General features: G+C 39.1%; 1 protein-coding gene across 4 annotated transcripts; it reads right to left on the bottom strand.

Moving 5' to 3' along the window:
• Positions 1-107: 107 nt before the first annotated feature.
• LOC144059235 (uncharacterized) lies at positions 108-5,000 on the bottom strand. Of its 4 annotated transcripts, none has more exons than XM_077578182.1 (8): positions 4,715-5,000; positions 4,544-4,649; positions 4,163-4,341; positions 3,513-3,723; positions 3,286-3,390; positions 2,244-2,413; positions 1,397-1,538; positions 108-1,307 (listed from the first exon to the last, which is right to left on the bottom strand). In XM_077578182.1, the coding sequence occupies exons 3-8, from the start codon at positions 4,217-4,219 to the stop codon at positions 880-882; spliced, it is 1,113 nt and encodes a 370-aa protein (XP_077434308.1). In that variant the 5' UTR covers positions 4,220-4,341; positions 4,544-4,649; positions 4,715-5,000; the 3' UTR covers positions 108-879. The 4 variants fall into 4 exon arrangements, 3 of the variants coding, with proteins under 3 accessions (XP_077434308.1, XP_077434310.1, XP_077434309.1); XM_077578184.1 differs by having other exon boundaries at positions 108-1,264; XM_077578183.1 differs by having other exon boundaries at positions 4,544-4,600.
• Positions 5,001-14,008: the final 9,008 nt, after the last annotated feature.

Raw genomic sequence — 14,008 nt, 5'->3', positions numbered from 1 at the left:
CTACTACGTCACAGGTCACCGACGTGCCTGTTGCTGCAATACTGTCATCTTTTGGAGGCACGTAACTACTGCAATGGCAAACTTATTTTTACTTGCAACCTTTATTTTACAAGGGCAGGGCATGTCATACATTACAGATTAATTTTATTTTAAACAAACCCCACAACGAATCAAGACATTTATTTTAGGTATTCATACAAAACGTGAGGCATTTGAGAGCTTACAGTATTTGGCACTTTAAAACAACATATATCACTTCATATATTTTAAACATTTTTTTTGTGATGAAATATGTCTTGGCTTCATTATTTTAATAAGCTGATGTCAATATGGTCGTTTCAGGCATGTAGGTGAATAAAAGTCTGACAAAGTAACTGCATTGTTTTGTTTCTCTCTTTTCCATTGTCACCTGTAATGTTATTTTAATAAAACAATCAGAAATGTGAATATGCCTTTACTTATGCCTTACATGTTCCGCCTCAAAAGTTTCCCACAAACGCCTATAGTAAATTTACACCAGTAGTACTGTACATCTTATGGCACAGTACTGTTCCACAATGGCAATTCACATCCAACACGTATCTTGGGAAGGGAACATTTGTTAAACAATTACATCTTTACTCTAAGCAACGAAATCACAGCTAGCCTTCAACATTATGGCACCAAACTAAAGTCTTCTCAATGTCAGGCTGATGCCGACATTCCTTACATTTATTTTTAACTTCTCAATAGTTTTTCTCTCTTTTCTTTCATTGTAGTGGTGGATAATATTTCTCATGAGAAAGAAGTGTGTTGAAGGAGACATATCATTCATGAAGTAATTATTCTCTTCCATCTCTGAGAAAAACGGTTCAGCTCCTTGGGTGTCGAGCCACCCTGCTAGCTCAGGAACAAGACTGACCGACGAAGAAGGTCTTTCTCTTCCTTGCTGGTAGGGCCATGTAGTTCGTCACACAGAACATAGTGATGAGAGGATCCTGTTGATGGATGACTGCCACCTGTCTCATTTTCACCGTTTCGCTCCAAAAGCCAGGGAAGGTGTATCGTCAGTGTTTGGTTCTTAGCTGCCTGTATGTTCTCAGCTGTTGGTGGAGCAAGACGTCCTTCATGTGGCTGGAACGGTACATTTTCTGCCTCTCTCAAGTTGGTGTGGTTCACAAGATCGTGCGCAGAATCATAAAGTGATACGTTGGGCAGATGTGTCCATGCCAGCAACATATCCGCAAAGTCCCTAGGGCCGTCTGCCCTGATGTTGGATTTCAAGCTGTACACCACACCACAGGGACACATAATCACAGCAAAGCCACCTTGATGAAAGAAAATAATTCAATAAATAACATGTATATACAACAATAGCATAAAATTAGAGCCGATCAGAATAATGCGAAGCTCTCACCTGATGCTCCCCAGATCTTTTCAACCAATTTATCATAGACTTGCCTATTTTTCATTTTAGTCCTGATGCGCAGCATGAGATCAAAGTGAGAACCTTTGGCGTCGACACGACATTCGTTACAGCGCTTACGCAATTCATTCATCTGTGTAGGTCAAGAGCAACAATCAATACACTTGACGTGTGGTGAGTGTATGTTACATCTGCTGGAGGCCTTCTGTTGTGAGTGACAAATGCAAATTTCTTCAAAATGCTATTTGCTCCATGCAACTGCAAAACAGCCATTAAAAAAAAAAAAACACAATAAAAATTTAGATTACAATACGATAACAATTATAATCACGATTATTTTAGGAATAATTGAAATAACGATTATTTTTTTGGTACAAAACAAGAAAATGTTTGAGCATTTAAAAATATTAAGACCACTTTAAAAAAAAAAAATTGAAACACTATAATTATGTAAGTTCCTTTTAGATCAAACATAATTTATAATAATATATATTTATCTATTTATCTTGGCAAAAACTTGAAATTGGAGTGCAGCATGTGCACTGTGCAGTAGGACGATCATTTATGTTTTGGTACAAAACAAGAAAATATTTAAAACTTAAAAATAAAAAAAGACAAATAAAATGATTTGAAACACTATAATTATGCAAGTTCGTTTTGGATGAAACAAATATTAAAATAAATTAGTTATTTTAAAATTTAAAAAATGTCCAAATGTATGAATTTAAACAACTCAAAAATTAGAATTAATCATCTTTTTTTTTACGATTATATCTTGTATTTGTGGAGTGTAATAATTAAAATTGAAATTGAATTTTGATTAATTGCACAGCCCTACCTCCAATTTCATCAATTCATTTATGATTCTGTCTTCAGTTATCTTGATGTCACTTTTAACTTTTAAGAATTCAGTGTTCAACACTGTGTTGGAGTTTCGTGTGCCCCGCCCAATCCAAGGTGCCCAAAAATGGTAACTAGGAGGGACAGTAAAAGGGTTCTTCCTGTTACCTGTTAAGATAGGACAAATTTGTTAAACATGAAGTTGTTAAACATATTGCAAGCAGATGCTTCTGTTGCTGCATTTAACAATAAATTACATTGTTCACTTTTTTATGTTCTATGTACAGAATCAGAACTACAGGATAGACCAATTATCGGCCGGGCCGATTACGGGTGCCGATGTTTGGCATTTTGAAAAATATCGGCATTGGTCTTTTAAAAAATCTGAAGGCCAATACAGCTGGTATCTCACGGAGCGGTGAATGCTTGCCAACGTAGCGAATTTTGGATATTCATCAGGATTTGTATGATGTTTTTACTTGTCGAAAATAAATTGTTCAGACCATTTTTGAGCATCTGCAAAGATCTTTTGAAACCTTTTACGAACCCAGACTAAAACCCAAATTAGCTACATTCCCATGCACTTGTTGCTCAGTGCGATACATTTAACTTTTCATAAAAAAAGTTGAAATTTATCATTTAACTTTTTTTTTTATTTTTTACAGTAGATGACTTTAGGGGGCTATTTACTTGCTTAGTTTTTAATCTAGCTTAACACATTCTGATGACCCTGACAGTTCCCTGCAATTTTTGTTATAATTTTTTAACAAAGTTGTCTTTTCTTTATATGTTTAAAATTAAAACAAAAACCTTCTAAGTGTTGTAAAAGTTGTTTTGACAAACATACCAAATGACATTTCAATAAAGTTATTTTTTTTAAATTTTGATGCTAATATTTTCTTTTTTAACTGCAAATTAAAATCGGCTTGAAATATCTGTTATCGGCCTCCTTGACCACCAATAATGGTTGACTTTTAAAAAAACATATCGGTCTATCACTGCTCCAAATCTGAGCCAACATAAAAGAGAATTACACTTACTCAATATAAGCCCTCTGGCAATCATCTCCATGGAAATGGAATCCCAGAATTCTTCTATGTTCAGCTCACCTGTGTAATCCTCAGGGACCTCCTCTACATCACTGACTTGAAAGATAAGTCAAAGTCACACAACAGTGTCAACATCATCTAAATGTTACTCTCAAATATGGTGAAATGACCTCATACAATGATCAAATCATATTTTGTTCTGTTATGAAAGGTCTTACCAGGCATGCTAAACAAGCACGGCGTCTGTTTATGTAGATCCATAATTACAATAGGTGGGAAGGATCCACAATTCACACATGAGAATTTGTAGTCATGCGCTGTGATAGCTTCAAAATGCAAATACGCATGAAGAACTTTATCCCTGCTGAGTAACACGGTGTTCCAAGTCGCTTCCAAGACATCAAAAACTCGACCAATGGATGTGTGAGACTGTAAAGTCAAACAAAGCGTTCATTCAACAGATGTCAAATACTGCATTCAACATGTTCACTATATGATTTATAGGGCCCGACCGATGTGCATCTTTTTATAGACTGATGTCAATAAGTTTTTGCCCGGAAAAAATACCGATTACCGATTAATCTGCTGATTATTTATAAATTATATATTTAATGCATAAAATTATCCCTTCTCACGCAATTATTTTTTAATGGGTGTCACGCACAAACTTTCGCTATTAAGATTTTCTGCTTTGAATGACAAGTCAATAGTAAGACCTTAACAAATTTGAATGAAGTATACAAGGTTTTTATATACATTTATGGGTCAATAAAAAAAATTCTCACTTCTTTACAATTGCTGTATAGCATTAACCTTTTCTTTGATATATTTTTTATCTTGTGTTATTTTCACAAGTCGTGGGACTTACTGGGCTAACCAAGGACCCCGGGATATTGCGTTTTGTGCCATCCATCCATCCATCCATTTTCTTGGCCGCTTTTCCTCACTAGGGTCGCGGGGGTGCTGGAGCCTATCCCAGCTGGCTTCGGGCAGTAGGCGGGGTACACCCTGAACTGGTTGCGTTTTGTGCCATGTCATGTGGAAATGCTGTAAAGACACACACACACAAATCCTTGGATGTTTGTATCCTTGAATTTTGAGGGGAAAAAGGTCTTTGAAATCTTGAAATATCAACTTTAAATATAACTTGGAAGGACAATGACAAAAATAAAACAATAAGAAAGTGAAATAAGAATAGAATAAACTAAAACAATAGTAACTGAAACAACAGAACAAATACTGACTGTACCTGTGCGTTTTTGGCCTCATGAGGGCCGTGTGGTGCCGTGTGTCCATGGTGTACACACTTAAAGTGAGTATAGAAGAAAGTTAGAAGACTGGACTCCGATTGAATTCTAATAAAATAAATAATTTTTCACACATTGGGAAGAATTTGTGCCTTTGCTTAGTGTTATCTTACCTGTGGGTATGTGTTCCAATACCATTTGTGTGTGAATATTCGTTATTTGAAGGAAAAACCCTCCCGAAGTCGATGCTAACTTCCTGTTAGCATTTGAATGGGATCCTCCCTTCGCCTTTAGCATTAGCGCTAGGCAAGCATGTCTCATAAACGAAGCATGTTTTGTATTTAAACATTTAGGGGATGTAATTCTTATCATCGTGTGTTTAGTTTTAGAGTTAACTCCAACTGGGGTGTCATTAAACAGCTTAAAGGACGCTTAGGGACAACGGAATAACACGCTACACACTTGCTAGTTGCTAATGCTACCAGGCAAAATGGTGCCTTCAGGGTACTTCCACAGCGTCGGAAACTTCGGTTTTCTTCGATGATGACGTTTTAAGTGGAAGATGATTGGCCATTTACCCCAATTGGCCGCAGTTTGAAGGGCAATTATCGGCGGTCGGTCAGGCCCTAAATTCATTTATATACAGTACCTGGAGTGAGTTCCTTAAGAATATGCACAGATTTAAGGTCAATATGACTTCATTATCAAAATTGTGCAACCCGTCCTGATACTCTTGGTACCTGTAACGCATCCCACATTTATTACATTCTTTGCAGTAAGTGTGGACACCTGGGAAGAGAAAAGTAAAGTTTAAGCCTTTCCGTTTGTAATGCAAAGAATTAAGCTTATACAAAATGATTTGAACTGACCTTGCAGAACACCATTCAAAGAAACAATCTGTGCTTGGCTTGTAATGAGCACTGGTGGGCCAAGAAGTGTCCCCGGACATGCAAAGCACATGGTTTCCTGAGGAATAAGATACTTGGAACGCTCTTCATTTTTCACAGTCAGCACATGCTCGGGTAGAACAGCTGGGTACTTTTTCGAAGCGTAAATGTACAAGACCATTGGTTTCAGGTGGTCTTCTTGAAGAGGATACATGTTGTCTACATCAGATGATGGTTCTTGTTCAATAATGTTGTCTGGTTCAGTGATCTCTGTGCTCTGTACCGTGCTGAACAGATAGCGTTGCGTCTCATATAAATGCCATTTTGACATACATTTATGAAGGCATGACGTATTTGATTTGCAACATGGACAGTGCCATGTATTCATTTTGATGTCATAGGTCACCATGACGCGCCCTAGGGGGCAGAAATAGCTTGTGTCATAGACTGATATGTAGCGTTTGTACTCTGACCCCATGCCTGACATCAACAGAGACTGACACATTGGCCGTCTCCGCCTGCGACTGCAGCTGCAGACATTGCTGTTTCTTGTTTTCTCGAAACCATTTGTTGTTCACCATGTCACTGATTGTGTCTTCACAGAGCACAGTCGTGATGGCATTAGTATTACAGTACTGTAGGGCGTGGACATGATGACACTGAAATGTTGTCAAGCCATTCCCAGTGGCAAAGTCACAGGCCTGCTGGCACTCACTGGACTCGCATGTGATTTGGTGCTCCTTCCCCCACGTTTTCTTCTGCACATGGAGAGGCACAACTGGACCGAAAAATGACTTCTTCACTGCATATAAGCCATTACGTTCATCGATGCATACAGCCTCGAGATGGGAACCTGCAGGGATGTTTTTGACACCCCAATCTGTGTGTTTCCTGTAAGTGTGTTTTTTCAGATTCTTCCTAAGTATTTGCACTCCACATTGAGGGCAAAGCACAATTGGTTGCTTTGGAAGGTGCATTCTGTCAGCAGTGCTGTCCCTCACACTGCCCATCGAGGACACCTGCAGGGAGCTTGTCTTGTTTTCTGATCCTGCTGAAATGGTTCCTTCCATTTTTGCACCATCTTCCTCATTTGTCTCCATCACATTTCCTCGGTCTGATGTTGGTGCACTACAGACCTGCAAGTGCCTTACAAAATCCAGCCGTTTAATGATGGTCTTCAGGCAGAGAGTGCAGTGGAAGTGACCACTACGTCCACTTCTGCAGGTATGGTGGCACCTTATAATGCGAAAATCTATTAAGAAACAAAAGCATTATGCTTAGTGAAGTCTTAAACTAAGACATAAAACAAACTAATGGAAGTTTTAAAGCCTAATTGACATTTCATGAGACAAGTTGTGGTTCATGTCGGCCATGCAAATCAAGCTAAACACAATTTGGATACAGTGCCTAGACATTCCATTTCAATGGCAGCCATGAAACATGACTGAGGAGATACTGAGGTTTAAAATAGTTTGGTTGCGTCAGTATAAAAGACCCACACATGTATATGTCAGGAGTAAAATTGCTCAACAGTCAGTCCACAGACAATGCAATATTCATCCTAATTCGAAACATTGTAGTAATAAAAAGGTGGGTTGCAGCAAGAATTTCATCAGTACTATTTTAATGAGTGTCTACCATGGACAAAAATGTATGGCTCACGCTGCATACACATTTCAAGGTCTAACCAGTTAGTAATCTGATGGCCCTAATTGCATGCAGATTACAAGTTTAAATAGTACCACAGTTGCACACATTTGTAAATAGTTTGCGAAATTGTTTTGTCAAATTGTTACACTGTTGAATGGAAATAAACGTATTTTGCAAACTAAAAACACTTTTTCATTGTTGGTGGTGGTGTATTACAGAAGTAAAGCACTATTTAGGTGTTTGTGGCATCATTCATGGACAAAAAGAAGTGTACAATTCACTAGAGTGCATGAAATAACATTGTTTCACAAAAAGGTCTTTTTCTCCGCTTTTTGTTTCAAAACAGAGCATTTCGGTGAAAGTAACCATTTCCTATTGTTGATTACTGAAGAACGGAATAAGGTAGAAACAAACTTTTTTTTCTGATGAAAGATGAGAGTCCAATCTTTCATTTGGTAGTATGTGTGTTTCCATAGTCCAAACACAACATTTTCTGTGGACCTTGAAAGATCAGTCAAAATGCTTAAATCGGCTGGCACTGGCGACATCCCGTTTCTGAAAACGTCTGGCAGTGAAAGAGTTAAGGTCTCGCGCAATTAACGGCAAAATAACGCTAGTGGCGAGTTGCCGGTCAGGGCAAAATAAGCACCGCAAAAAAAGTCACCTCCCAAAACCCATTGTCTTTGCAATGAGACGGTGACCAGAAATTGGTGCACTTTCAACAGTTGTAAAGCGTCAAAACGATTTTTCCATTCAAATCGGTTTTCGTTACACCCCTTCTATCTGTCTTGAGTACTACACTGATTCGTCTGGATTTTTATTTATTTTTTAACTAACATATAATCTATAACGTAGCTAGCAAACGATAGCTAATATACGCTAATCAAACATGTCCCTAACCATAAAATCTTTTTGGGGGCACCTCCACCGAATATAGCAACATAGCGACTTACCCGCCACGACTCCATTTTGGTTGTTTTGAAAACTTAATGCTAAAAAGATTACTTCCGGTACTAGCATCGTGATTCCGGTCATCGACCGCTCACGCTTGCCGTTGCTAGAAGTAAAGCCACCGGCGGTCATTTTACGTTGCTCCTCGCTAAGTGGGACAATTCCGAACATCTGGGCATTTCAAATTCTGACAACGCAATGCAAACGTCGTATTGTATTGCATTGGTCCGTGACTAGCTAGCACCAAAAAAAAGCAGGCAGAATAATAGTTAAACGACATTTCATCACATTTTTAAATTAAAATAAACAACACTCCAGCTAATTTTTTGTGAACTGTTGACATTATTAACATTTTTATTGCCTTATAATTTTGCTCATACGCGAGAACATTACTTAACCTTTGTTTTCCCTCTCTGAATTTTTTTTTCCCACAATCTGCTGTCAGCCATTTTGAGGGGCATTCCCGAGACTTCAGTACAGTCCTTGGAAGCAACTTCCCCATGTCGACGTTGACCGGTGTTTGTTAAACAAAAAAAAAGGAGGGGACAGTTTGTTGAAGACAATAATTTATTCGTTGTCTCTAAGTGTGTGTGACAGATAGGAATATTGAAAAATAGTAGATATGTGTGGAGCATGTGTGAATTGTGTGTTAATGGGGGGGATTTGATTTTTTCTTGTTTGTGCGCTGGGAGAAGGTGTATTGTGTAATGTCCTGGGGGAGTGTTGAAGTAGAAGGGCAGTTTTTGTGTTTTTTCCTCTGTTATGAAAATGAGAGGAACAGACTTTTTTATGAAATAGGCCACTATCTATGTTATTTTTAATTAGGTCTTCTTTTTATAGTTGAATATTGAGTAATAATTATTATTTCTTTTTTAATTAAAAAATAATTGTAATTTTTTATTTTTCCCCTGCATCTATGATGACTTATTCGTAGGGGTGAAAATGATTTAACCTCTGAGTCCCATTTCAGAATTTGAAGGCGGCCATTTTGCATGCAAGTCCTGAGGCTTGACAGAACTTCCCATGAGGGCGCCGACTGGGAGTTGTCACATTTTAAGCATTGAGGGAATATATAAAGATGGGAATAAAGGAAATAAGGGTTTGAGTAAGGATGTACAAGAATGCAGTGCTTCAGAGTAAACAGGAGCCAGCTTCAAGGACGAGATAAGACCGAAGGCCAGAAGTCCGGGGGAGATTCCAGCCAGAAGCAGCCCGAAAACAACTTGGCGAAGAAAGGACGTCCAATCATAGAGAGCTAAAGTTAAAACTGCAGTAACACATAGCCAATAGAATTATGTTAGGATGTCTTTGTCTTGTGTGATTTGCATATTGTGTTTCGATTCATTGCTGGGGCGTCTCGGATGAGACTACGTTGGCTGCTTGAGACAGAGACGTACAGAATTGTATTGATAGGGACCCGGGACCCCAGCTGTTTGTATTAGATTTGAATGTTAGGAATAAATCCACTCGTGTGTGAAAATGCCGGCTTCCTGATACCTTTCTATTGCAGAACGAGCATGCTATTGTTGGATGAGTGATAGTTTGGTAAGGTCACAAATTGGAGTCAGATTATTAACTTAAATTTATATTAATATAGCAATAAATTCCAACAATTTATGGTGACCCCGACGTGATGCAAGAGAGGTAAAAAAGAAGTCTGGGACTTCGAGAAAACCACAAGAGTCTGGGACTCGAGGATCTGGGATCCAAGTCCACACCAGGTGACGACCTGATAAAGAAGCCATACCTCCGACCGTCTTTTCTCTTGGATCCACAGTCAAATAAGGTAAGCAGATTCCTTTTCAAATTCTGCACATTGGCAACGCTAAATTATAAGAAAAAGGAGGAGCGGAACGGCGTAAAAGTGTAAAAGTGTAAAAGTGTGGACATTAGTAGGGTATAAAATCTGGGATTTACCTACTAGAATAGGTCGCAACTATTCGTGGTTAGATACGGTGTAAAATCTGGGATTTACGTATCGATACGGTTTAAAATCTGGGATTTACGTATCAGTGTGGAAGCGGTGTGAATGTAAAAACTAAAATTAAACTGCAAGAGAAGTGATTAGGACACGTGCGAGTGGATTTAAGGATGGCAGAGAAGAGAAAGTGTGATGAGGGTCTCGGGTCCCCTGAAGTCTGGTCGGAGATTAATGGTCATTACGCTAAGATGGAATCACAGTTGATTAGTGGAATAGAAAGTAAGAGAATTAAGAAGGAAAGAGAACGGTGTCAGAAGTTGTTTTGGAAATTAAAGAAGGATGAATTGTTTCGCGGAGAACCTGGAACGTGGGATATGTCGAAGTTAGCGCGGCAGTTACAGGAAAAGGAGAGCAGAATGTTGGCAAATATTCAAGATATGGAGGAGGAACAGAGCCGAGTTGGATGGCGAAAGCGTCATAAACTCAGAAAAGAAGTTGAAGATGTAGAGAATGATAGACGGGGCATTCACCAATTGGCGACTATTGCGACTGCGCTGGCAGCAATAAGAGAGGAAAAGAAAGAGGAAAAAAAAGAGGAAAAGAAAGAGGAAAAGAAAGTGGAAAAGAGAGAGGAGGAAGTGATTGATAAGGGAGAAAAGGCGGAATGTTTTAGAGGCGTTTATCCACAGTTGCCGAGCTCGGGACAGTATGTATTTGCGCCCCGCCGTATCCGACGGCGTCAGTGATGGCCCCCGTAGTCACTTTGGGGGGCAGAATGGTTTTAGATGTGGAAGATGACGGGTCACGGATGACGCCAGCAACAATACAGTTGATCGAACAGGCTGTGAATAATGAGAGGAAAAGGCTGAGGGGGAGTGAGTCGCCCGTGCGCACGTCAGGGGCGGTGTTAGCAGGAGAGGGGGGCACCACTAGTGCAGGGAATAAGAGGACTCCGAAGCTGATAAGGGAGGAGGCACAGGGGAAGTTGTTTGATGGACATAAGGTGCAGACTGAGGAAAGAGAGATGTTAGAGAAAATGGTGAAATCAAAATGGCCATTTGGTCTGTTTCTCCTCACTGCCTTTGTGGAGATGAGGAAAGTGCAGAAGTTAAGTGAATGGAAGTGTAAGTTTGTTTAAGACAGTGATTGTTAAGTGTGTGAAAAAAAAAGGGTGAAAAAGAATGGTAAGCAGGAAATCTGCGTATTTTGAAAGGATGGGGGCCGTGAGCTGCTGTTTAAGAAGGTGGTGATTTGTACTGTTGTCTGTTAAAATTAAATTAAACTAGATAAAAAAGGACAGGGGGGTGTGATAAGTTTAGTCCTCTCTCCCATTGTCTCCATTTGGGAGACTTGTAGTCTGTTGTGTGTGTGAATAGCAGGGGTCTTCTAGTCATAAAATCAAATTGTTCCTGTTATGCGGAAGGATATAGAGGTCTAGGTGTTAACTACAGGCCACTATCATATTATTTTTAAAATCAGATCCGTGTTTTTTATAGTTGAATAAGTAATAAAACCAAATTTTAATTGAAATAGACTTTTCATTTTTGATTTTTATCTCTGATAACTTATTCGTAGGTGTGAAAATGATTTAACCTTTGTCTTTATCTGAGTCCCATTCTAGAAGTCTGGAAAGGACTTCCATCCAAGTGGCCAGGGTGACTGACAGCTGTCACATGTTTCTTAAATTTGAGGTAACACGTAATGAAGATGTCTATGGTAGACATATGCGTAAATATAGTACTACTACTTGCTATAGTGTAGTGATCAAATTCAAATAAAACCACAAAATGAATAAATTAGGGGTTTGAAAAACAAAATATTTTGGGGGAATTTTTTATTTTATTTTGTCTTGGAAATTGAATGACAACAAGCAGTGTTCTCTTGCTATGATCTCATCTCCCTCTGTCTGTTCCGAGTGTATAGATGTTTCGGGCAGGTTCAATCTTTGACTGAAAGGTGTTTCACTTGGGTGACTCAACCAAAAAGTGCTGGAAATGGAATGAACAGCATTCTCCTGCTATGCTTGATGTTCAGAGTGGACGGCAAACTGAACAATGGTCACTTTCGGGGGGGAAGTGACCACACGGACTGCAAAAAGGATGGTACACTGTAAATCCGCTCGTCCTGTGACTGTTCAATGACTCTTATGCATTGTTTGAGCATAATGTCCAGCAACTTTTTGAGCAGACAGGATTATTATCGATTCTGCCATGATGAACCTTTCCTGAGAACTCCAGTACACAAAGCCCAGTGCCCGCTTTGAACTTTGCCCTGCATAAACTGCTATCGACAAGGACAGGAAGGAATATGAACTACAGTTGTGGACTCAAAGTTCTGGAATCATCTGAGTTTGGTGCCTGAGGTCGTATGTTGTATTCTGTTTGTAGACATTTGCACTCTGTACTATGTCAGAAAGGAAATGTGATCTATAGCAACGCAGTTTCGGAAATTGAGAACAGCTTATGTGAATTAGGGTAGTATAAAATTTAGTCTAATCTTTAAATACTATATTTTCCGTTGTTTGATGCTTGTTGAATTTGGCCTTCTATTTTTTCCCATTTCTCTTTTATAATTTTGGCTTCTCAGAGTGGACTCACTCAGATATGGAACACTTACGCCGAATTTTCTGGTTAAATTTTTAATTTTGATTAAGCTCAACAACACTGATCTTTGGATTCCACGGGGAATGCACAAAGGCAAAGTTCCCTGCTGTGTTTTTACAAGCCCCCACTACTCTGTAGAAGAGGTGAGGTTAGTTAGCATTTTAAGAATACTTTTTGGTTGGTTTAAAGTAGGGATTTTGTTTTGTTTTTCTGATTATAACTCGTTTCTTTTATTAGTTGAGATGGCAGATATTTGGAAGATTCGTGACCTGCAATAGATTAATGGGGTTATTTTAAATCTTTTTCTCATCTCTCCCTGACCCTAAAAGTCCTCCGCTGCAGTATCTTAATTTACATCTGCTTAAATTGGTTGTTTTTCTAATCTACAGGATTCAAATTTACATTACAAACTCTTGCCTCAAAGGCTTTTGTTTTTATGGCTCCTGGCTAGCTCAGCTGGAGATCTTTTTATAGTTCTGGTGTTGGCCAAATTGTCACAATTTGGTTGTTTTTCTAATCTACAGGACACAAGGTGTCTGTTTTTCCTCTTTGAAGCAGCAATTTGGAAGCGGCTGCAGTTTTCACATTCGGGTCTGAAATGATCAAAATTGATCTTTATCAGATGGGGGAATGACTGGTCTGTCTGTGTATGGTTGAAAAGGAAGTCTGATGTGAGAATGAAGTTTGGTGTGAGGAATTTACAGGCAGCGAATGAAGAGGATGGGAGTTGGAAAAATAAGTTCTACAAAGATGACAAAAGACGACCCTTATAGCAGAAATACGGTAAGTATGTTCCATCTCAGAAACAATTGAAAAGTATAATTTCTAGAGCCCATGGAATATGCCATTTAGGTGTGGAAGGAACATTGACACACCTGGGTGACATTTTTTCATGAGACAAGTTGTTAAAAATGAACTGCAGTGTTTATTTAAGGTATAAGTATAAATCTCTTCTCAGACTGTTCATGGCCCGGCCGGACATGAATAGTTCTGAGTTAAGATGATGTTGTTGTTAAATGATTTACACTGCTATAATAAGAAACAAGCGTTAAAAATACAGAAATTTGATGTACGATAAAGAGCAACATTATGCTCAGGCATTGGAGCTGTGGATTGAGACCACAGGTAAACACCCAGGCAGCTACCCTGAAGCTGAGATGATGTTCAGGACGGCGATGCTGAACGGCCTCCCAAATGAGGTGCAAGCGATTATGAGAATTGAAACTAAAGGACAAAAGTGGTACCATTACTCACAATTGCGCCCGGCCCCAGACTTTGTGCCTGCCAATGGTGAGCTTAAAGATTGACTGCTCGGACGGGCAGGTCAAGAGAGGGAATGTGACGATGGCGAGAATTGGATCAAAATCGGACTCGGAAGTGTCTGAACAAAAACGACGACGATGCAAATGTTTAACTTTATTGACTATTTTGTTTGCAGGCTTGTGCTTTGTGTGG

Source organism: Vanacampus margaritifer, chromosome 10 (assembly GCF_051991255.1).
Source record: "Vanacampus margaritifer isolate UIUO_Vmar chromosome 10, RoL_Vmar_1.0, whole genome shotgun sequence".
Classification (NCBI taxonomy): Eukaryota; Metazoa; Chordata; class Actinopteri; order Syngnathiformes; family Syngnathidae; genus Vanacampus; species Vanacampus margaritifer.
This window is presented reverse-complemented; position numbering and strand designations above follow the sequence as displayed.

Coding starts and splice junctions, on each gene's coding strand:
- LOC144059235 (XM_077578182.1), bottom strand. CDS start 4,219: ATGGATGGATGGATGGATGGCACAAAACGCAATATCCCGGGGTCCTTG. Junction 3,391..3,512: donor GTGCTTGTTTAGCATGCCTG/GTAAGACCTTTC, acceptor TTATCTTTCAAG/TCAGTGATGTAGAGGAGGTC. Junction 1,539..2,243: donor ATGAATTGATGAAATTGGAG/GTAGGGCTGTGC, acceptor TGACCTACACAG/ATGAATGAATTGCGTAAGCG.